Source organism: Solanum stenotomum, chromosome 9 (genome assembly GCF_019186545.1).
Source record: "Solanum stenotomum isolate F172 chromosome 9, ASM1918654v1, whole genome shotgun sequence".
Taxonomy (NCBI): domain Eukaryota; kingdom Viridiplantae; phylum Streptophyta; class Magnoliopsida; order Solanales; family Solanaceae; genus Solanum; species Solanum stenotomum.
Window position 1 is genome coordinate 1,921,407 of NC_064290.1, and position 25,598 is coordinate 1,947,004.

The 25,598-nt window shown below is 31.9% G+C and overlaps 1 protein-coding gene, 2 non-coding genes and 1 pseudogene across 10 annotated transcripts in view; 3 read left to right on the plus strand and 1 right to left on the minus strand.

Annotated features, from left to right (window-relative positions):
• Positions 1–21,969, minus strand: part of LOC125877873 (ankyrin repeat-containing protein At5g02620-like) — a 46,188-nt gene extending 24,219 nt beyond the window's left edge. Inside the window, exons 1-4 of one of the 8 annotated variants that reach the window (XM_049559159.1) lie at positions 21,488–21,613; positions 8,859–9,401; positions 8,126–8,655; positions 6,207–6,996 (exon numbers count right to left, since the gene is read on the minus strand). In XM_049559159.1, coding sequence (XP_049415116.1) covers positions 6,388–6,996; positions 8,126–8,655; positions 8,859–9,401; positions 21,488–21,524 — 1,719 coding nt within the window. In that variant the 5' untranslated portion in view covers positions 21,525–21,613 and the 3' untranslated portion in view covers positions 6,207–6,387. Of the gene's footprint in view, positions 1–6,206; positions 6,997–8,125; positions 8,656–8,858; positions 9,402–20,641; positions 20,735–20,941 lie in introns of those variants that run through there. The other 7 variants (XR_007447640.1, XM_049559156.1, XM_049559155.1 and 4 more) reach the window with 7 other exon arrangements.
• Positions 5,779–5,922, plus strand: LOC125878058 (U1 spliceosomal RNA; annotated as a pseudogene).
• Positions 14,373–14,533, plus strand: LOC125878102 (U1 spliceosomal RNA). Its single transcript, XR_007447717.1, has one exon. It is a non-coding gene; the product is annotated as a U1 spliceosomal RNA (small nuclear RNA).
• A 2,884-nt stretch (positions 21,970–24,853) lies between the features above and the next one.
• On the plus strand, positions 24,854–25,014 carry LOC125878114 (U1 spliceosomal RNA). The gene has a single exon (XR_007447727.1). It is a non-coding gene; the product is annotated as a U1 spliceosomal RNA (small nuclear RNA).
• The last annotated feature ends 584 nt before the right edge of the window (positions 25,015–25,598 follow it).

Genomic DNA, 25,598 nt, shown 5'->3' on the forward strand with positions numbered 1-25,598 from the left:
CGGGGTGAGGGTGGGTAAAAAAGATAAAAAAAATTGAAGTTGAAAAATGTTTTTTTAAAATAAGCTTTAAGTTTTTTTTTCAACAAAAAAATTGTAATTTGAAGTTGGAGGAAAGTTTTGGAAAATGTTTTCCTTAAGTTTTGAAGGGAAGTCATTTTCCTTGAATTTGAGGAAATTGAGTTGATTTAGAAAATATTTTACCAGCAAACATGAGAAAATTGGAAAACATTTTCCGAAAAATATTTTCCTTCATACCAAACACACCCTAAGTCTCGAAGATACTTCCTTCATTCTTATTTATATGGTGTCTTTATTAAAAATAGATGACATCATTTTTTTAGGTTGAACCTATCGATGGCCCTTGAAGTTGACATCAATTTTCATTTAGACACTTTAATTAAGCTTTGTTTATTTTAGACATCTTATGTCATACTCCCACCGTGTCATTATGACACTTTTTTACAATCAGCTAAAATTACAAAATACATGTTATACACTCACGAGTCACGGGTGACGTGACATGATGACTAATTAAGAAAAGACATGTGTTGACTTGGTTTAAAAAAATAAAAATTTAATTATAATAGGAAAGAAAAATTATTTTAACTTATGTTTTTAAAAATATTTCAATAAAAAAACAGAAGCAATATTTTAGAAAATAATTTCAAAAATATTTTTCTCTATTCAATTTGCAATTGATTGTAAAAGATTATTTTCATGTAAAAGAATGGAACATTATAAAAGATTGCAAGTATTTTCTTGAAGCCACCAAGATGAATTTCGTTCATATTTGGAGAAAAACAAACAAATATGTAGATTTTCTACAAATAAAGAAGACTTGATAATATGGGACGAGGTGATAATGATCATCCAATTTAACTGATTACATGTTACGAGCAAAATTTGAATTCGAACCTCATAGTTATATGAATTTAATTGATTTTAAATTGTCATTTTGGACCTTTTTAGCCCTTGTGTTTATCAATGTAATAAAAGGAGCTTACGGTCAAATATTGGGTGGGCTAAGTGATTTTTGGTTAAAATGAATTGGGTTTAATATTTTTTGCAAGTGATTTTTGGTTAAAATGAATTGGGTTTAATATTTTTTATTTTTGGCTTAAAAAAGAAGGTAAAGTGGCTGAATACATTGATTTCCGCCTTGAATCTTTAACCCATATTCATACACAAAAAGTAAAACCTAGATGAAAAAAATCGAATCTTTAACCTTAGTACTCTCTCTGTCTCTTTTTATTTGTCCAGTTTTGATTTTTTACTTATCTCTTTTTACTTGTCATTTTAGACAAATTAAGAAGAGACAATATTTTTTTTTACCTATTATACTCTTAATTTATTTAGAGAATTAGTAATATTTTTGAAAAAAGGTAGAAACTATTTAATGAATAAATTAATTTTGAAATTCTATCAATTAATAGGAGTAAAATGATAAATTCACTATATCAATTATTTATTTTTTAATATGTGTATAAAGTAAAGATAAACAATTAAATAGGAATAGAGAGAATAGCATTTAGATGTATTCACTATGATGAAACATGTTTTACTTTGTGTGTTCAACTATGTAAGCAAAAGATATTTGTATATAATCTAAGCAAATACTATGATAAATGAATGTGTATTGAGGTATGGGATCATGGGGATTGAGGCTATAGGAGTAAGGGGTCGTTTGGTGTGAAGGATTACACAAAATAGTTATGGGATAAAATTGTAGTGTCACTTAATTTGTTGTTTGGTTGGCATGTCCGGAATAACTTATCTCGTGATTAATAATTAGTATCAGGATAAGTTATCCCTCTCCTTGGGTGGTATAGTAATCCCGGGAAAATAAGTAAATGACAAAAATATCCTTTAAAACCTTTTTTATACATCACTTTTCACATTTATTAAGTTTACTTTTGTAAACAAATAAATTATTCTTAAAATTTATGCAAAGCCTATTATTTTGAATACAACAAACCAAACGATCAATAAAAAATATTCTCAACATAACTTATCCCATCATAATTTATCACATCATAACTAATCTCATCATAACTTGAATTCAAACCAAACGATTCCTAAAAGTGAAAAAGAGATGTATTAGAACGAGTGTGAGGAAAAAATTAATATAAAATATCAACAGTGAAACTTGTTTTCAACATTACCTTTTTCCCTTGATGGATAATACTCCCTGTCTTTAATTATTTGTTCATTTTTTCTTTTTTAATTGTCCCTAATTGCTTGTTTATTTTGACAAATTAAGAAAGGATAAAAAAATTTTACCTATTATATCGTCAATTAATTACTTTGAAAAAGGTAGAACTTCTTGAAAATCTTAAGTGTTTAATTCATCAACTTTAATTAATAGGGGTAAAATGATAAACTCACTATATCAATCATTGTTTTTTAACAGGTATGCCAATTCAAAAGTGGACAAGTAATTATGGACAGAAGGAGTATCTAAAAGAGCAGTTTGACCCTTGTAGGCTTTTTTTAGGGAAAATTGTGCGTATAAGCAAACATATACTACTAGTTAATTAGTTAACATAACTATAGTTTGCCTTAATTACAATCCGCGACCTACTTTTATCTATAATTACGCGGCTCAACTTTTTAGTTTTGTATAATTTGCACGTTTGTATAATATAATTTGTATAACTTTTGTACAATTCAGAATTTGTCTAATACAATTTGTATAATTGTTTACACTTTTGATGTTTGTAATGTATAAATTTGTTATTTCGAGTTTATACAAAAATAATTGAATTATACAAATGTACTCGCGGATTATACAAACCTGTGAATTATACAAATCTACGAATTATTCAAACAAGACAACTTAAATTATAGTTACAGCCTGTAAATATGCAAACTATAGATATGAATCATAATTAAATTTATTATAGTGACTATCTGCTAAAGTTCCCTTTTTTTTTTTACTTCTTCTCCTTGTCACTCTACAAGTTTAAAACCCAATATTTTTTTCTCGACAATTTTATCTACTACAGCCACCAACAAAAAAAATGTGCCATTAATATTACCTCAACTTTTTATTTTTTTTACCAAAAGCATCTCATTTATTTTTTTCACCAACCAAATTAAAAATATCAACAACAACCACCAACCAAATAAATATGTTTCATTAATATTGCAAACGTCGCTCCAACAAATTCCTGAATTCTTGGTATATGCATAATCCCACAATAGAATACTGTGAAAAGAAATCATATTTATAGTAACGCACATTCAAATTCTAAAAAAAAAAATCAAATATGATGGTCAAACATAATTCCAAACTCTAACTTTAAAAATTCTAAATAAAGTAATATTTTTTTATTTTCATGGTCAACGCCTAACAAAACACAATATTTTTTTCTCGACACTTTTATCAACCAAAAAAACGTGTCATTAATATTACCTCAACTTCTTATTTTTTACAAAAAGCATCTCATTTATTTTTTCTACCAACCAAATTAAAGAATATCAACTACAACCACCAACCAAATAAATGTGTCATTAATATTGCATCGCTCCATCAAATTCCTTAATTGACCCGTTTGGCCATAGATTTTCCAAGTAATATCTTGGGTGAAATTTTGCAAATAATGTTTGTTCATACAAATTGTCATTATTTGGCAAATATTTTTGACAAATATCCCAAATTTTCAAATACTAGTTTTTTCTAATATTTGGGTCAAATCTCATTATTTGGGATCTTTTAAAAATTGAAATTTTACACCAAACTTTTATCTTTTACAAAAACACCCTCTATAATAGTTGTTTGCGTTGTATTACATAATTTTTTACGTGAACACCAAAATAGTGATGAAATATTTAGTGAATATCAAAGTGATGATATGGTTGTTGATGAAAATTATGAACAATCAGCTCAGGGTAACAAAGTCATGTGTTTTGTCTACTTCACGATGTATGGAATGATGCTTGTTGCACTCACACCAAACTACCACATTGCTCCAGTGTCATGGACACTACTTGTTATTTGTTGCAACGAAGATCCAATTGATTTGTAATACAAACTTATGGTTAGTTTTGATAGTTTTTAAAACTTATGGGTATAAGTCATAATTTTTCTAAAAAAGTGAAATATGTTTCCCAAATACTATGACCAAACACATGGTGAAATTTCACCCAAAGAATATTTGGAAATCTATGGTCAAACACTAGCTTTTTATATGCATAATCCCACAATAGAAAACTGTGAAAAGAAATCATAAAAATATTCAAAAAGGTAAAATAACATAGTGTGAAATATGTTATTTTACTATTCTGGCCAAATTTTCTGGCCAAAAGAATTTTTACTTATAAAAAACACATTCAAATTCTAAAAAGTTAAATTCAAATATCATGGCAAACACAATTCCAATTCTAACTTTAAAAATTCTAAATTAAAATTTTATTTTTATGGTCAAACGCCTAACACAACACAACACAACACAAATAAATATAAACATTTTCTTACTACCAACAAAAAAAACACAATATTTATCGACACCATATACTCAAAATCGAATCTCTAACCCATATTAATACACAAAAAGAAAAGGTAAAACCTAAATGAAAAAAATCGAATCTTTAACCTAGTATCATGAAGTATGTAATTATTATGATGAAAAATGTTTTTTTTTTGTGTGTGTTCAGTTATGTAAGCAAAAGATATTTATTTTTGTGGTGGACCCACTTCAAGTCTCGAAGTTAACAGCCATCGGAGAATGATGATAGAGAAAGGGAGTGAACTAGACAAGTAAACAAATCAAAGTAATCAAGAGGACAAGGAAAATCGTGCAAATTTATTTTTAGTTTCAAGTTTTTTTTTACGATGTATCTTTATTTTTATACATGAAAAATCTTAAAAAGATTTTTTTTTTCTATTTAATTTGTATTGATCATAAAAGATCATTTTCACGTAAAAGAATAAAACGTTATAAGAGATTATAAGTATTTGCTTGAAGTCACCAAAATAAATTTCGTTCATATCTGGAGAAAAACAAACAACTACGTATGTAGATTTTCTGACAAATGAAGAAGACTTTGTTAATATGGGACGAGGTGATAATGAACATATCTAATTTAATAAATTAGATGCTACCAGCAAAATTCGAATTAGAACCTTGTAGTTATATGAATTTAATTGATTTTAACTTGTCAATTTGGACCTTTTTAGCCCTTGTGTTTATCAATGTATAAAGGAGCTTACTAGTCAAATATTGGGTGGGCCAGTGACGGATTCAGGATTTTCATTCAAGGATTCAAAAAATAATAAAAGCATAAATGTACGGATAAGCCAACAAAACCCAATTCCAAGAAAGTAGTAGTATATATTCTCTCCATCCAACAATAATTGTTCACTATACAACTATTGTTAGCCTTTGGGAATGGACCCTTCGATTTTTTTGGGTTTAAATATATCATTTTAGCACTTTTTTTATAATAATAAAAAAAACGTGAAAGATTGTTCCCAAAATTAAATGAAGAGAAGCTAAAAATATAATGTTCATTGTTCACAATGGGATTTGAGCCACAAAACGTGAGAGTCAATTATTAAAGAGATCTACCACCCACTCTTTACTTCTTGTTTGTGAGGGGGGTCAAAATTAAATACAGAAAATTTATCTTATATATACAAGTGATTTTTGGTTAAAATGATCAATTGGGTTTTAATTTTTTTTTTGGCTTAAAACCTAAGGTAAAGTGGCTGAATGTATTAATTTCCACCTTGAATGGCCTTTTTAAAAAATAACAAAAGATAAATGATTTATCACATTACATAAATAATTTAGGTTGGTGAGTGATCAGTAAGGCCCATGGCCTATGTTGATGACTTCCATTTCACTTTGGAGTGTGGTTTGCTTAAGATCGACCCAAGTCGTTAAACTTACGTCATAATTTGTGACAATAGGGCCCTAGAGATGACAGGACAAACAACCATGATCTATATTACTTGAAGATTTCATCATGCTTTACTTATTCACGCAGGAGTCCTAAAGTTCTACCTACAATAGTACAATATATACACTAAAGTAAATAGACTCATGGTACACTTTTTTAGACAAACACATGGCAACATATTAAGCTAATTATTGGATCTTGTTGAATAAATATAGACGTGTTGATAAATCACAAATCGATTTACTTTATTTCGAAACAAAAACAAGAGGAATGGGAAAAATAATTCAAGCAAATCATGCTAGAACAAATAGTATCATTCAGAATCACATGTCTCTCTATACATGAAGGAAAAAATAGTATTAAGTTTGATCTCCTAGCTATATTAGACAACAGAGACTTGCTCGAATGATAAGCACACCTGATCACCTCAAATTAAGGTTATGTACGTTGTTCGAATACTACTAGTAAGCACATCTCTCCTGATTATACACAAATGATATACGAAAAGTACATAAGCAAAGAGACACAACCAATGACACAAACAGTAACAGCAAGAGCAAGTGAATTTGCTAAAGTAGCATACATACCAGTTACAAATGCAACTACAACTGTACCCATTGCCAAAAGTTGCGAAGTCCATGCTATATTATAGCTCCTCTGAAACATTCTGAACCAGTCCCGTTTAGGTTCATCGTTGTCTACCTCCATATCTGCCAGGAAGAAATAGATGAATATAGCACCAGCTGAACATGAAAATGCCAGGACATCCGAAATAACAAATGCACGGAACGCTGCTCTCTTTAATAGAATCGCCATCCCTTTATTAGGACTGTCATCGCTGTATAAACCTCCTGGTAATGTGAAACCAGCTGCGAACGTGACTGTCATTATTAGAGTAGCTACAACTACTTGTATTTGAGTTGACTTCATAATTTTTTCGATTTCTAATTTTTCTTTCTTAGCTTTGGCTTCATCATCCTCCTTTTTCCTCATCTGTTGTATGTTCCCTATTGTTTCTATTTTCCGTTTTACCTTGAAGTCACGTTGTCCCAATCCTCCACTAATGCTGCACATATCGGCTACCAATTTCTCCTAATATATGTGACATGTAGTAATAAAATTGATAAGATAACTGGTGAAAGATATAGTGTATAATATAATAGTCCTTGAGAAAAAGTGGAATTAATAACTGCATCCTTCGGTTTATTTTATTTTCGTTCTTACTAAAAATAGATAGACTGTCATTTAGAAAACACAAGATATGATTCATTGTTACTCTAGTTTTTATCTTTACCAACAACAACAAGAATTTACTCTGTGTAATCCCTACTCCGGAGGTAGGTGTATTCAGACCTTATCCCTACCATGGAGGTAGAAATGTTGTTTCCGATAGACCCCTGACTCAATGAAAAACGGATCAAAGCAGTTTAATTACAGAAATGAAGGAATCATGACAAAGCACCCTTACTCAATAAAGATCACTACTAAAGCAGTGCAAAAACCAACCAAATTGAAACCACCCATCAAGATTGCATGATATTCGACACAAAATTCAACAGAAGATGTCAGCATTAGTCATTATTATAGAGAAAGTAATGGAATTGAGGATGCTCTTGCGAAGCATGTCACCACCCTTCAAGAAGATAAAACCTTCCTACCTTCCTAAGGAGGCTATTGGCCCCCTTTGAATGGATAAGATGCAGCTCCCGACTCTCGAAGACGAGCCAAAAAACACTCTTCTTGGCACTACGAGCCCCCGTGATTCTCCTACTTTTGTAGATGCCAGTATGTTTAGGCTAAAGATACTGGTGACTTCTAGGTTTATAGCACTTCAATGTGCCAGAACTCTCTCTTAGGAGTATTAATTCCACTTAGGTTGCCATATGTCCTATCGTTCTGCTTAAAAAATCAAATATGAAATTTCATACACCTTAAAGTTCATATGACGAAAAGAGATTTTTTTGAGGTGCTTATACTAATTATGCCTAGCATTAATTGCAAAAACTGGGTATTCACCTAATCAATATCTCAAATCAATGATGGGTCTGTTTGGCACCTTCTAAATGGGTATCCAAATTGGACCGAACCCTTTGTCAGGCTATGGTTCCCTTTGATTCTGTAATTTTTGCTAATCTTATTTACATGGTTAATTTTAAAAAAACCAACGGACTGAGTCAATCCAAAGAAGTGAGGGAAAACCGTCACGGACAAGAGGGAGTACCTTCTTTGTTGTCCATGTGCGAGACAATGCTATGTCAAGTGGAGTCTGATTTTGTTTGTTAAATGCCATCTTCTTTGCTATAGGATGGTCTAATATTATTTGCGGCACATGGTCCCCAGAGGCAGCAAGCAAATGGAGTGGAGTATTGCCTTCATTATCTGCCTCATCAACAAGGCTATTACAAAATCCAAACCCATAGAAGAAATAGACCAACATTTCGTGACCGTTCAATAAGGCAACATGAAGTGCATTTTGACCATTGCTATTAAGCATTTCCCAACAATCTGGGCAGTGGTTTAATAACACAAATATCATCAACATATCACCTTCACTAGCTGCAATGTGAAACGTTGTCGTCCAGTCATTTTCACTGCCAGCCGGAAGGTAGGCTAAAGATTTCTTCCATCCCAACATATCGGAAACTATTTCTTTCAATCCTTGTTTAACAGCATAGTGTAGTGAATTCCAACCCCATCTATCAAGTTCTTCACATAAAGGTTTATTCCATTGCCATAGTGATCTCACGCATTCTGGATATATATGTCAAATATTATATATGATGATGATAAATGGATGATTTTTCCGTTCAACAAGATCATAAAGTATGACTGTAGAAGTATATTTATTGAAATAAATTTAACCAAAGGCAAATATAGCTTCTTTTTATTAGTAGAGGGGCAAATTTAATCATTTTCCATATTATATATGATGAAATCATCCAGGAGGTACTCACCCGTGTGTTCTTGAATTACGGCTGCATGTAGAGGCGTTCGATTGGATGGACCTGCAACATAAGTTGGTTCCTTGCAAACGTTCAAGATTTCAATCAAAGCATCATGAAAACCAGACTCTGCAGCCAAATAAAGCGGTGTCTCCCCAGCCTTATTGGCAGGAAAGTCGTGTTCAGGATCTAGTAATACTTTCACCAACATCCTGACAATGTCAATGTGTCCACTTCTAATGGCCTTGTGCAAGGCCGTATCTCCAATGTCATCCGTCATCCCCACTAGTGTCTCCACTCCTTCAAAGCTAAGTAGTTCACTTACCACTTCACTTTGTCCTACATTAGCTGCAATGTGAAGCGCAGTTTCATTTTTCTTATTCTTATAGAATAATAATGCCGGGGTAATCTTAAGGACTTCTCCCACGAAACCTCGTTGGCCAAAGAGAGCTGCCACATGGAGGATTGTATTTCCCTTTGGAGTGACTTGGTAACCATTTTCTTCCTCCCTTTTCAGATGATCAACAAGTGAAAAATCACCATCTTCCATACTCCCTTCCCTTGCAGCAATGTACATTCTTGGATCCATTATGTGTGGATATCCAAGGTGTCACAAAAGTCTTCCCTTATTTCTTAAACTCTGTGTCCGATCAAACAATGTCATATAAATATAGACAAATGAAGTATCTACTTAAGTCAAAAGCATTGTTTTTTTTTTTTTTTTCTAAATAAAGTTTTTGGTCCCTTGGACCATTTTATTAAAGGAGCAAAATAAGTCAAAAGCATTGTTATATCCAAAAACTACTTGTTTGTGGAGAATCACAATCATGAAGAAGCTCTGTAATACTCTGGACTCATGCACTTAAGAGCATAAAGTTTCTTCTCCTAGCGAACTTAAGCATATTGCTTATGAACAACTTCAAAAAATTTATTTAGTTTATTTTTCTTTCTAATGTACCAAAAGAAATTACGCATAACATCCAAAAATAAGAGCAGCATTCTGAATCAAGTAAGAGAATCTTAATAGAGGGCATTCAGAAAATAAAATGGTACCCAGTTTCAATTGATTTTTATTTCAAGTCCATTTAAAAGAAAAAATATATATATTTTTTTTAGCAGTTCATTAATTCAAAATTTTCACAACATTTTCATACCTTCTACGACATGGATATTTAGTTTAATAGCACAAGATTTAAAAGTCTTTATTTATTTTCTGAAATGTCGACAAATTAAATCAGACAAATAAATTGGAAAAAGAGGAAATAGTACACGACCAAGATAAATATACACATGATTTTCTCACTCCAAGATAAAAAACACAATCTTTATCAACATGTACTAAAAATCCAATCCTTAACTCATATTCATTCACAAAAAGCAAACCCCAAATGGAAAAAATGAGGATTTATGTAAAACACAAACATGGGAAAACTGTAAAACTAAAGAAAGAATTGATTAGGTAGGTAGCTCTTCAACATACCTTTTTTTTTTCTTTGATGGATAAAATCTAAAAGACCAGTTTAACACTTGTAGATCTTTTATTCTTCTTGTTTCAATTCCCTACAAGTCTAAAACCCAACAAAGATTCTTTGACTCCTTAGTTGGTAAGAACATAATAACATAAAGAGAGAACAATAATTTCTGATGCCATTCTCACACTTTATGACTCAAGGAAATTCTTATGTATGTTTACACACGTGGCATACTATTATTGGCTAGGAAATTCATAGGATGGACCCAGAGAGACACAGAGGAAGTAAAGAATTAAAGCAATCAAGGAGGACAAAGAAAATCGTGTAAGTTGAGAAACATATTTAAGTAATATACTCTTTCTTTTATTTGCAAAATTTTGTCACATAGACATAGTATTTCATAATGATAAAGTATTTTATTTTGACAAAAATTAAAGGGAGAAGGCATAAGTACCCCTTTAGACTATGACCGAAATCACAGATACACCTTAACTAAACTAAGATTCTATTATCCTCCTAAACTCATTTTATATATAATATTGTACACCTTTTAGCTTAGGTGGCACACCCCGCGACTCCACACAGTTGAGGCGCGTGGGATATATTTGGATGTCACGTAAGCCAAAAAGGTGTATAAAATTACAAAAAAAATGAGTTCAGGCGATAATAAGACCTTAATTTAGTTAAAATGTGTCACTGAGATTTGGGTCATAATCTAAGAAGATACTTCTACCTTTTCCCAAAATTAAATAAACTTATTAATATTAGTTAAAAACTAAAATATAAAGTATAACTATTCCAAATATATATATATAAATTTTGTCTCATCCACTCCACNCCCCCCCCCCCCCATAATTCCCCGTCCTTCTATTTTTTCAAATTCTTTTATACCTCGCCCCCTCTCCACTCCTTCCAAAAAAGTTTGATATTACTTTTATTAAAAAATAAAACAAAATTCTACCTCACCCCATCTCACCCTCTGCTCCTAATCTACTATTATTATTTTTTACATTTTTCTCGTTTTGTGTTAGATGTGTATATATATTTTTAGAAAATATTATTTTCTATTTATGTACCGAAGATAACAGAAATAAAAATTTTATTTTAAAAAAAGTCTTGTGGCAAGTAAAAAAATACATTTATCTAAAACAAAACGAGAAAAAAAGGTAGCGGAGGGTTATGTGGGATGGGTGGAATTTTTTATTTTTTAAATAAAATAATATCTAAATTATTATTTGAACGGATGGGGAACGGGGATGAAACAAGAATTTTCTTAGAATTTTTTATAAAAGAATATCTTTTAAAAATAAACTAAAAAATTGAGTTAGGGGTGGTACGGTGAGAGGAAGTCGTGGGGTGGGGTAAAAAAATATATATTACATTTTATTTTATAATTCTTTTTTGAGGGAATAGTAATACTTTAATCTTTAACTATAACTAATACTATTAATTTATGATATAAGTGTCAAAAACACACATAAATTATTCCCTAATCATACCAAAACTATTGAGAGTGTGAGTTTCATACTTAAACTATCACTTATTAGTTTGACAAACACACATCATTGGTGTGTGTAATGCACTCTCTCTTTTATTTGAAAAAACCTTGACTCATAGCATTCCATATGGATAAAATATTTCATCTTGACAAATATTAAAGTATTCCTATCCCCCAAGAAAAAAAATTAAAAATAAAATTTAAATTGTTTTTCTTATCTCACTCCACCACCTCCTCCCCCCCCCCCACCCACCCCACGATCCCCCGTCCTTTTATTTTTTTAAAAAAAAATCTTTTNTCCCCCCCCCCCCCCCATCCCCCCAAACCACCCACTTATTCCCCCAAAAAAATGATATTATTTAATTTTAAAAAAAAAAAAATTCTAACCATTTGTTTTTAATATATTTATTTATTTTACATTTTTCTCGTTTTGTATTCGATATGTACATATGTTTTTAGGAAATTTTTTCTACTTGTGTACCAAATATAACATAAATAAAAAAATTATTTTAAAAAAAGTCTTGCGGCGGCAAGTAAAAAATATTTTGATATGTACATATCTAATGCAAAACGAAAAAAAAAATTGGAAGCGGAGGGTTAGGTGAAGTGGGTAGAATTATAGATATATTTTTAAATAAAATAATATCTAAATTAGTATTTGAGGGGGGAGGAATGAAGTTAAAAAAAAATTAAATACTTTTATAAAAGAAATTTAAACAAATAAAAAATAAAAAAATGGGTGGGGGAGAGGGGACGGTGAGAGGAAGTGATGAGTGAGGTAAGAAAAATATTTTACATTTTGTTTTATAAAAAAATATTTTATTTTTAGGGAATAGTAATTTTTTAATCTTTAATTTTTGTAAAGGTGGAATGTTTGTCCATGTGGAGTGTGATGTGACAATTTTTTAAAATAAAAGAGAGAGTGTAGTACACGACCACGATGAGAGTGTAATAAAAGAGAGAGATGTGTTTCTCAAACTAATACTCCCTCCGTTCATATTTATATGTCACCATTTTTATTCACATGCATTAAGAAATTAAGTAAGTTTACTATTCTACCTTTATTTAATTTTTTTTGAAGTCAACTTTTCAATCAATGAATATAAATTAATTTATTTTGATTAATTAATTTGACCATTGAACATGAACTATTCACATAGTATTCTATGTTGGTCAAATGTATATTTTCAAGGCTAATAACTCATAAGGGTAAAATAAGAAGAGTATTGTAATTTATGCATTGATTTTATGAAATGACAAATATTATGAACCAACTATTTATAGTAAGGGTGACATATAAAAGGGAACATAGGAAGTAATTGATAGTTTAGATATGAAACTCAAATAAATGGATAGTTTAGATGTGTTTTTGACCCTATCTCCTTCTTATATGATGGATTTTTGTTTTTATATTTAAAATATCTAAAAATGATCATTTTTTTCTATTCAAAGTGTAATTGATCAAAAGAGATTATTTCCGCGTAAGAAAATGAATGTGATAAGAGATTACAAGTATTTGCTTGATGCCACCAAGATAAATATCATCCATACCCAGGAGAAGCAAACAAATATGTAGGTTTTCTGACAAATAAAGTCCATAAATGAAGAAGACTTGTTAATATAGGACGACATGATTATAAATATCTAATTTACGATCGAACCTAAATTTTACACAATTTTAATTTTTAATTTATTTTTCTGGGCAAACCTTGACATTTTGACCTTTTATTTTAGTAGGTTTTATTTGAGGAAAAAAGAAAATTATAAACAAATAAAGAGTCTTGAATAGTTTGATTTCTAGAACATGAATAGTGAAGTTGTCAAAATAATATTTTTCATCTAGTCTAGTTTAAGTTAATATTCGAAAAGAGGAAATTTCATAAACAATACCAATCTGTATTCTTGCTTTGTTAATTCTTAAACAAAAGATAGTTGGTTTGCTGAAAATTAAGCAATCTCAATCTAAACCTGTAGACTCTAGGGTGCTACAACAAAAAAAAAGATACTCCCTCTCTCCCTAATTATTTGTCCAAATTTCTTTTTTAGTTATCTCTAATTACTTGTTCATTTTGACAAATCAAGAAAGGATAAAAAAAAAATTACCCATTATTATATCCTCAATTAATTACTTTGAAAAAGGTAGAACTTCTTGAAAATTTTAATCATTGACTTCATAATTAATAGGGGTAAAATGATAAACTCAATATATCAATTATTTTTTTTTAATAGGTGTATCAATTTAAAAGTAGACAAGTAATTAGGGACAGAGGGAGTATCTAAGATAACCTCATAAACGGAGCTAAATAGCTTCAATTGGTGAATTTTTTCTTTTAATTCGAACCTTGTAATTTTTTCTGGTACCAAACTTGTCATTTTGGACCTTCTTAGCCTTTGTGTTTATAATGTAAAAAGGAGCTTACCAGTCAAATATTGAGTGGGCAGGTGATTTTTGGTTAAAATGAATTTAGTTTAGTATTTTTTATTTTTGGCTTAAAAAATAAAGATAAGTGATATATTACATTAATAAAAAATGTCCTAGGTTGGTGACTTTCTACTGCACTTACTTGAACGAAGTCAATGGGTAATCAATAAGGCTAGTGGCTTAGGTTGGTAACTTCCATTGCAATTTGGAGGGGTGTCCGCCTAAAGGCGATCCAAGTTGTTGAACTTATGACATAATTTGTGACAGTGCAATCCTTCATTGGCGTGGCCCTACCCAAAAAAAAAAGGGTAGGGCCGAGAAGGGAATAGAGATGATAGGACAAACAACCATGAGATGATGCAGGGCGGAGGCTAAAAGAGACGAGGAGGGTTAAAAGGGAACTAGAGGCCATTGTTTTTGGACAGAAATTTGTACAACGTAGCTTCTANATGATGTTCAAAAGGTTATAAAACTGATTAAGTAATGCGGTATAGTATAGTAGGCGAACAATCGTATTAATATTTGGATTTAGTAATGAACATTAAGCTTGAATTTGAGACGTGTCATGATCCAAAGAATGACAACATGAGAGTGATGATGTTAGTCTTGAGATTTGATCTGGTAGACTTGACATATAGTAGGTGAGGAATTGAGGAGTTAGCTGTAATGAATATGAGTGGTACAAGTGAGAGATCCTAACCTTTAGATAAGGGCAGTGAAATGTGGCTAAGTCACAAGAGTAACAAGAGCATTAAGAGGTATACCAAGAGGGTATGTAATCAGAAGATGTTAAGAGAAACACCTTAGAAAGAAGTCTTCGTACCTGCTTATTGAGAGTTCGATAGTCATAAAATAACATTCTCCCAAGTGTTAGAGTAAAAGATGATGTAGACCAAGTTAGAGATAATAGGATATGTCATTAGCTTTCGAGTGTCAGCTTTAGACTTAAGGGGGAGATGACAAAATGAGAAATCAAGTCAAGTGTTTGAGAGTAAGATAGTAATGAGTTCCAAAAAGTATGGGAGACATCCTTTCGGAAGTCCTTTCAGTATACGTAATAGAGTGATGTTAGAAAGAGGAGGTTGATGTTCTTATCGTGATAGTAATAGTATGATAGTTCCATCTAAGGTTATAAATGAGAATGAAGAAGAGTATGAGGTTTTACTATGAGAAATAGTTAAATGAGAGCCCTTGGTTGGTTCCGAAAGAGTTAGTTAGTAGGAGTTCATGGAGTTGTAAGAGTACTAAGCTTGAATGTGGTGGTAAGGAGTAATAGTCTTGGGATGAAATTCCCTATAGAAAGGTATAAAAGCCGAACCTAAGGATTTGGGTTAAGCTTGAATAGAGTAAGAGTATACCATTAGACTCAGACCTTAGTAAGAGCAATCACATTCTATACCCTGTCTAGTCGTCATTCGAGGACGAATGATCCCAAGGGGGAGATATTGTAACACTCCAAAAAAAATTTGAGCTAAGGCTCAAACTGTTCTTCGTAGTGACTGAGATTTTTGCAAGGAATTTAAAATTTCTTGAGTGTTAAGGTCACTAGATGTAGCAATTTAAGTTTCAAGAAGAACAAAAGAGAAAAGCATTCAACTAATTCCTAAGTTTTTCTTAAGTTTTGGGTCAACTTCAAACAACCATAACTTTTAGTACAGGATGAGTTAGGAGACCCATACGATATTAAATTAAAGCCCTTCGAGTCCTCTTTCCAACGTCCCGAGTTTTCTAAGTTTTGAGTTCGGATGAGTGAGATATTCCGTTTTGAAGTTAGACTGCCCAGTTAAGAAAAGTTACCCGAAAATAGAAAGGAGTATTTTGGTCTTTACCTTACCCAATCAAATTTAATTTATTTTTAGTAATGTTTTAGGGATATAATCCTATTAGGTTCAGTTTTATAATCCTAAAATATGCCTAGAGTTTTAGTTGAGAGTTCAAGAAGAGAAAAGAAGAGAGGATCAAAGCGTGCATCGAGAGTCTTGCGTTTTGTTGGGGATTTTCGCCATGGGTTTAATCCCAGAGAGGTATGTAAGCTTCCATAGTGTTGGGTTTGTTCACCCACACGCCAATCATGTTAATTTCAGTGTTAAATTCATTTTAGAAAGATAAAGGTTTAATGTTCTTGAATTGTGTTCTTGAAATTGGATTTCGTTCTTGAGTTAAGATGATGTTGATGAGTTCTTGAGGAAATCAAGTCGATTTTAGAGTTGTGTTTGATTAGATTCTTGAGTACATGTATTGGGTATCTGAATCTAAAGAGAAATTGAGAAAAAAAATCAAATTTAGGTGAATTGTGGTTAAAAAATGAGGAAGAAAAAGTCAGACAAGGAACAGGTCCCAAGTCCGCATCGCGGACCTGTTGCTTCAGTGTGAAAATTTTCTCTCCGCGTCACGGAGAGGCCGCTGACTCCACTATTTCAAAAATTATTTTGACCAAACATTTTAATTCATCTCCGCATCGCGAACTTGCTCCCCAGACAGTGTTTTTCAACCGTTTCTCATGTTTAACTATCTAAACACACTCCTAAACATCACGGGATCTTTCTTATCACAATCATAACCTTGAATTCATAAATCAAATTCAAGGTAGAGTTGAGAATCGAGTTTTGGGAGTTCTTTCAAACATTTTTGAGAAAGTCTCTTTGAGTCTTTTTTAGGAGTCTTCGACAATTTCTAATAACTTGTTTCAAGACTCGAGCAAGTGAGTATGAGAGTGAGGAAAATGTATTCATGAATCTATTTAGTCATCGCGATATCTGCATATTATGAACCAAAACTCTTGAATTCATAATTCACATTCAAGAGAGAGTTAAAAGTAGAGTTCAAGAAAAGCCTTTGAGTTCAATTGTGAATCCTTTGAGATCCATCATTGATTTGAACTAAGTTTTGAGGAAGTAAGTAAGAGAATGAGAAGAGTCGTATACATGAGTTCCATGTAGTTATGTAGATCTTCGAGTTGAGTCGTTCATTCCCATAAATTCCGCATGGAATCCATAAATTGAGTATCATTGAGATGAATAGTATCTTCAAGTTCTAAGTCTTGAGTATTGAGTTACTAATCCCCTTTGAGATTATATTTCTAATCATGGTACTATTACATGTTACCCATAAAGTCCTTGAGTTGAATTTTTCATGCCCATAATTCTGCATGAACCCTATAAGTCGAACAGTCTTGAGATGAGAAGTATATTTGAGTCCTTGAGTTTAGTAGTTCATGCACATAATTTCACATGAACCCTCTGAGTTGAGCATTCTTGAAATGAGTAGTATCATTGAAGTTCTTGAGTTCCATCTATGGTTATTGAAAACTTTGCATTGAGTCGTTCACCTCCATAATTCGGTATGAACCATATTTTAAGAAGTCTTTTTCAAACTTTTTAACTTTGTTTTAAGACTTAAGCTTTAAGTTGAGTAAAGAGTAAGAGTAAAGTTCATTTTCTTTAAAATGATATATGGAAACTAAGTATTCCCAAGAGTAAATGTTTTCATATTTAAGATGAGAGAAAATTGAGATTTCCAAAAGAATTTTGAGCAGTTTGAGTACCATCTCTTTTAAGAGAAAGATTTTTGAGTAATTATCTCAAATCAATGAAAAAGTTATGTTTTTAAATATTTGAGCTGAGTATTTTGGGAGTAGTATTGAGCATCGATATGGGGACGAGTTTGAGTTCAGATAACTCACGTCTCCATAAACTATGTAGCCATCATGGGTAGAAAGGATCATACTTTTTAGATGATTCCTTAGTGCTTTTTAGCATAGACTAGTGGATCCACTTAGTTAAGGCGTTCCATACGACGGCAAAATATAAGACAGTTCTGACTGCGTGGGCAAGACGTTGTATCATCACTTAGGCTCATAGTGGTGGTTGTCGGTTAGAAAAAACTCCCACAAAGTTATATTAGATTTTATTATATATAAGTTGAGTTGTTATTGTATTCTTAAATACACTGAGTTGTTTTCTACTATTTTAAAAGCCTTCTATATATATTGCATCTTTTATTGTCTAGTGTCTTATTATTGAGTTGAGCCTTATTTCGCTGAGTTGAATATCTTATTATTGAGTTGAGCCTTATGTCACTGAGTTGAATATTTTATCTTTGAGTTGAGTATCTTATTCCTGAGTTTAGTTAGTTGAGAAGAGGTAAGTATGTTTCCTTTTTATCAAGTTCAAGCTTATGTTGTGCTTTAGAATTCCCCTTACATACTCGTACATTCCACATACTGAGCCATTTGGCCTGCATCCTTTCATGATGTAGATTCAGGTAATAGGGATCATCAATAAAAGCTTCGTTGATACCAGATGGAGTTCGAGTTAGCTATGGTGAGCCTCCTTGCTTTCGGAGGATTTCATTTACTTTTCAATTTTGTTAGGATGTCGTGGGTCTTGTCCCGACTTCCATCTTTGTTATTTAGAGGCTTCATAGATAGAAAGTAGAGTTTCAGAAGTCTGTTCATTTATTTTGTTGAATGTTTTAAAGTCTTAAGTTGCCTATTTTATGGCGAGTTGAATAATTTATATTATTCAGAGTTTTCTATTGAGTTAAAGCTTTGTATTTAAGTTTCATGAATTTTATTCATTTTTTAAGCTTTGTATGCTTGAGTTAGTCTTCCGCTTGTAGTCAACCAGGATGAGGGTTCGCTTGGGGACCAACAATGGTTATCGAGTGTCGGCCACGTCCAAGGTGTAGACTCGGATCGTGACATCTTCGTCATCTCATTTCCCTTTTCTCCATCTTTCTCCAGTGAAGGAGAGAAAACAAAGGATTTTCAATGAGATTTGTGGCTTTAAATTACAATATATTATAGTCACTAGATTCTTAAATTTTTCTTTTATGTAATTTAGTGATGTGTGTTTTTATTTATGATTAATACTATATCTTCGTTATCTGGTCTGCCTTTTATCCCTTTCTCTCTAGAGAAGGAGAGAAAGCAGAGACGTTTCAGTAAAATTTGTGATTATAAATTATATTATATTAATTATAAGTTTGAAATTTTAGTAGTTGCACTCTATTTGAGTTTCACCTATAGAAAATTTTGAACAAAAGTTTCAAATTTCAATACAATACCATACTAATGTTTTTTTTAAGCTTTTAGTACTAATGAATGAATGAGTCGATCTCTACCTTAATGGAAATGATTGTACGTGAAAGTCCTAGAATGAGAGGCTAAAGTGTCAGCCAGTCTTTCACATTAAAATGCAACTAAATATTGAGTAGTTTTGAAGGGTTGATTAAATATTAATCTTGTTCCTCCTTTATGATTTTTCATTTAATTTCTGGTATTCATATTGAAGTCCGATAAAATTTATATTTACCTCGAAAAGTTTCATACTAGGGGTAAAACGTTCCCTAACAAATGTGAGTATGTACCTAGCTAGGAGAACTCGAATCCAAAATCTCTGTTTAAGAATGAAGTAGTATCTATTGTTTCACCACAACTCTTGTTGGTATAGTACACCTTTGTTTCCTTGGTAACTGGAACTTACAACTTTAAGGTCAGAAGTAATGAATGCTTATCATCCGAGCAACTCTCTCTTGTCGGAAAAAGTTAGGTCCTTGAATTGTTAGGAATTTTTCTATATTTTGTATACTCCAACCCATAAGAAGTTTATTTAATCATTATATTTTATTATTACAAGAAAAAAAGAACCGAAGAGAGGAATCTTGAAAATTTAGAATTCAAAGGAGATTCACGAATTAACAATTCAACGAACCACATGAAATTGTAAAAATAATTATTTAACATACTAAAATTATTTAAAATAATAAAAATATTAATTTAATATACTAAAACTACAAAAATAGAAAAGATATACTCATTACTATATATATATATATATATTTAAATGGTATAATTTTGATACATTATATCTTTAGTTAAGATGAGGAGATTCAAAAATCTTATTTATGTGTCAACTAGACAAACAAATTGAAAGAAATTAAATTTGCGGATTATTAAAATGTACCTTCGTTATTGTCGGTGTACGAGACATTACTATGTCAAGTGGAGTCTGATTTTGTTTGTTAAATGCCATCTTCTTTGCGCTAGGATGGTCTAATATAAATTGAGGCACACGGTTCCCATAGGCAGCAAGCAAATGGAGTGGAGTATTGCCATCATTATCTGCCTCATCAACAAGGCTATTACAAAATTCCCTCTCAAGTAACTCCTTGACGAACATTTCGTGACCCTTCAATATGGCAACATGAAGAGCATTTTGGCCATTGCTATTAACCATGTCCCAACAATCTGGGCAGTGTTTTAATAACTCATACATCATCAATATATCACCTTCACTAGCTGCCATGTGAAACGTTGTCGTCCATTCATTTTCACTGCCTGCCTGAAGGTAGGCTAAGGATTTCTTCCATCCCAACATATCGGAAACTATTTTTTTCAAGCCTTGTTTAACAGCATAGTGCAGTGAATTCCAACCCCATTTATCAGCTTCTTCGCATAAAGGTCTATTCCATTGCCATAGTGATCTCGCACATTCTGGATATATTAGTCAAATGTTATATATGATATATGATGATAAATGAATTATTTTTTCGTTTAACAAGATCATAAAGTATGCCTGTAGGAGTATATTTATTGAATTTTTTTTAACCAAAGACAAATATAGCTTCTTTCTATTAGTAGAGGGACAAATTTAATCATTTTCCATATTATATATGATGAAATCATCCAGAAGGTACTTACCCGTGTGTTCTTGAATTACGGCTGCATGTAGAGGTGTTCGATTGGATGGACCTGCAACATAAGTTGGTTCTTTGCAAACGTTCAAGATTTCAATCAAAGCATCATGAAAACCAGACTCTGCTGCCAAATAAAGTGGTGTCTCCCCTGCCTTATTGGCTGGGAAGTCGTGTTCAGGATCTAGTAATAATTTCACCAACATCCTGACAATGTCAATGTGTCCACCTCTCACGGCCTTGTGCAAGGCCGTATCTCCAATGTCATCCGTCATCCTAACGAGTATTGTCTCCTCTCCTCTAAAGCTAAGTAGTTCACTCACCACTTCACTTTGTCCTGCATTAGCTGCAATGTGAAGCGCAGTTTCATTTTTCTTATTCTTATAGCATAATAATGCCGGGGTAATCTTAAGGACTTCTCCCACGAAACCTCGTTGGCCAAAGAGAGCTGCCACATGGAGGATTGTATTTCCCTTTGGAGTGACTTGGTAACCATTTTCTTCCTCCCTTTTCAGATACTCAACAAGTGAAAAATCACCATCTTCCAGAGTACTCCCTTTCTTTGCAGCATTGTACATTCTTGGATCCATTATGTGTGGATATCCAAGGTGTCACAAAAGTCTTCCCTTATTTCTTAAATTTTGTGTCCGATCAAACAATGTCAGATAAGTTGAGACAGATGAAATATCTAATTAAGTCAAAAGCATTGTTATATTGCATTTATGCAATTTTTCAAATCTTACATACTCATTAATATGTTCATGTACAGCTACAAAGCACGTATCCAGAGACTACTTGGTTATAGAGAATCACAATCACGAAGAGGGCAAGAGGCCCTGTAATACTCTGGACTCATGCACTTTAGAACATAAAGTTTCTTTAGTGAACTTAAGCATATTGCTTATGAAGAACTTTAATTTTTTTACTAAGTTTATTTTTCTTTCCGATGTACCAAAAGTAATTATGCATAACACGATCCAAAAATAAGATCAACAATCTAAATGAATAAAGGGGATTGCAAAAGTCAAGTCCAGTAGTCACCAACCAATGACTCAAACTGAAAATTCAAAGGGAAAAAACCTCAGCTTTTTTCAAGTAAGAGAAATTAAATGACATTTCATACCTTCTACAACATTAATAAAACAAGATTAAAAAGTTTTATTTTATTTTTTAAACTTCGCCAAATAAAATTCACACAACCAAATCAAAAAAGAGAAAATAGTACACAACAAAGATAAATATACATATTTTCTCACTTCAAGATAAAAATACAATCTTTATCAACACCATGTACTAAAAATTGAATAGTTAACTCATATTCATTCACAAAAAGTAAACTCCACATGGAAAAAAATAAGTATTTAGGTAAAAAACCCAGCATGGGAAAACTATCAGCATACCTTTTTTTCTTCTTCTTCTCGTTTCTCTACAAGTCTAAAACCCAACAAAGACTCTTTGATTCCTTAGTTGGTAAGAACATATTACAAGACAATAATTTCTTATGTCATTCTCACATATGACTCAATTAGGGAATTTTGATGTTTAATTATCACATGTTCACACACGTGGCATACTGTTATTGGTTATGAAATTGATAGGATGGACCCAACCATTGGATTATTATGATTAAGAAAGGAAGTGAGACAATAGGACGTAAAAAAATCAAAGCAATCAAAGTGGACAAAGAAAAGCGTCCAAAAAAATTTGTTTTTACTTTTATGTCTTCTTTTGCGATGGATCTTTTTTATATATAAAATATCTAAACATGGTCATTTTTATCCTATTCAAATTGTAATTGGTCAAAAGAGATTATTTTAACATAAAAAAAATGGACATCAGAAGAGATTGCAAGTATTTGTTGGATGCCACCAAGGTGAATATCATTCATATCCGGAGAGAAGGAAACAAAGGTTTTCTGACAGATGAAGAAGACTTGTTGATATAGGATGATGTGATTATGATCATCTAATTTTCGATCGAACCTATGTTTTACACTAATTTAATGTATCTTTCGGGTCTAATCTTGACATTTTGACCTTTTATTTTAGTAGGTTTTATTTGAGGAAAAAAGAAAATTACAAACCAAAAAAATAAGTTTTGCATTGTTTGATTTCTAAAACATGAAATAAATTATGAAGTTCTCAAAATAATGTTTTTCATCTAGTCTAGTTTAAGTTGAGAGTCTTTAATATTTAAATGTAGGAAATTTCATAAACAACTATAGTTTGGATAAGAATTACCATTCTATATTTTTCAAGTTCAACACAAATTCACTAAATAATCTTGAACATACAAAAAAGTACTTATTTTGCACTTAATATTTATACTAGATCATATAATCTAGCCATAATTTATATATATTTGGGCCAAGCATTTGGTGGCAACTTGGGCATGACTACAAAGTATATTTGTTAGGTCAATGGGCCAAAAAAGCAAGAGTTTTTAAGAGTTTCTTCTTGTTTTGCTCTGGTTCATCAAATTTGGAATACAATTACCAATCTATACTACCCCCTTGACAAACTGTATTCTTGAACAAACGATAGTTGGTTTGTTGACAATTAAGTAATCTAACAAAATAATTTAAGTTAGAAGAAACAAAAAAAAAGGCAATATTGTGATTTTACAAGTGGAGTCTGAGGAGCATGGTGCGTATGTAGTCTTATTGTTATCTTGTGAATGTAGAAAGGATGTTTTCAATAGATCCTCGGCTCAAATAAAACATATTAAAAATCAAGCATGCAAAACAAATATAGTATCAAAGAAATCATCCTTGAAACAACCTAGAAGAGACCAAGTAACAATAAACAATACCATAACTAAAGCAAAACAAACAACAAATAAAACTAAAATTGAAGAATATAATAAGATGGTTTTAGAGTAATTATAAATATAATGATAAGTATGTTAAACAACACTCGACTACCTATTGACCTTCTTCTAACATTCGATCTTCATATCTTCCTATCTAGGTCATATGCTTAGTCAGCTTCGAGTGAGTCATGTGTTGTCTAATTGCCTCTATTTCAAAAACTTTTTTAGCCTACCTCTACCTCTCCTTATACCTTCTATAGTCAGTCTCTCGTATCTCATCAATGGGGCATCTATGCATCCTTCTCTTCACATGCTAGAACCATCTCAGTCTCACCTCCCTCATCTTGTCCACCACGGAATCCATTCCCCACCTTATCATGAATAGTTTCGTTCCTAATCCTATCTCTCCTAGTATATCCACATATTCATCTCAACATTCTCATTTCCGGGACGCTCATATTCTTGAATTGCGGGTTCTTGACCGACCAACACTCTATCCCATATAATACGACAGATACGATCACCATTTTATATAACTTACCTTTAAAGTTTGGTGGCACATTCTTATCACATAAGACATTGGATGCAGACTTCCATTATCCTATTTCAGTACGATCTGTAACATCATCGTCAATCCCTCCATTTTCTTGAATTATTGACCCCAAATACTTGAAATTTCTCTTGATGACTTGGATATCAATCCTTACTTCCAAATCTACCACTTAAATCGTGTCAATAATCTTACTCGTGCTCAATCTAAACCTTTAGACTTTAGGGTGATAGAACATAAAAAGACATCTAAGATGGACTCATAAACGGAGCTATCTAGCTTCAATTAGTGAATTTTCTAGTGATCAAAAATCAATTACAAGTACCAAACTTGTCATTCTGGACCTTTTTATCCCTTGTGTTTATCATTTAAAAAGGAGCTTACCAGTCAACTATTGAATGGGCATGTGGCTCTTGGTAAAAATGAATTGAGTTTAATATTTTTTATTTTTGGCTTAAAAAATAAGATTAAGTGGCTGAATATATCACTTTCCGCCTTGAATGACATTTTTTAAAAAAATAATAAAAGATGCTATTACCTAAGTTGGTGACTTCTATTGCACTTACCTAAACGAGGTTAATGAACGATCAATAGGGCTCATGGCTTAGACTAGTGACTTCTATTAAACTTTGGAGGGGTGCCCGCCTAAAGCTAACCCAAGCGGTTGAACTTATAACATAATTTGTGACAGTGCCGGCCTGCATTGGCACGGCCCTACTCCAAAAAGGGCGGGAAAAAAAGACTTTGTTCATTTATTTTTAATAACGTTGTTAACTATTCAAACAATGAACTCTTTTTGTATATTTCACTGTTTCTTTAATTGGATTCATTTTATGTACTGGTTCGAGACATGAAAATAGCCTGTTGGAAAATGCAAGATAAGATTTGTGGTCCGATATTTCCTCAAATTTCGTACGCAACGAAAGCTCAATACACTAGATTGTTTCTTCAAATATCATGGACAGTCTTCATTTTCATAGACAGACCTTTTTCATACTCCCTCCGTCCCTATTTACTTGTCCATATTTCCTTTTTTAGTTGTCCCTATTTAGTTGTCCATTTTGACAAATCAAGAAAGGACAACAAATTTTTTCCTATTATACCCTTATTTACACTTCTTGAAAATTGTAAAAGTGTATGTTGTTTCCCTCCAATTTATTTCACTTGAATTCAAATAAGTGGTTGTAATTTTGAAGTGAAAAGTTGTCATAAGGGTAAAATTGTAACTTCACTGTGCTAATCATTGTTGCCTTAATCTGTGTGCCATTTCTAAAGTGGAGAACTAAAAAGGGACGGAGGGAGT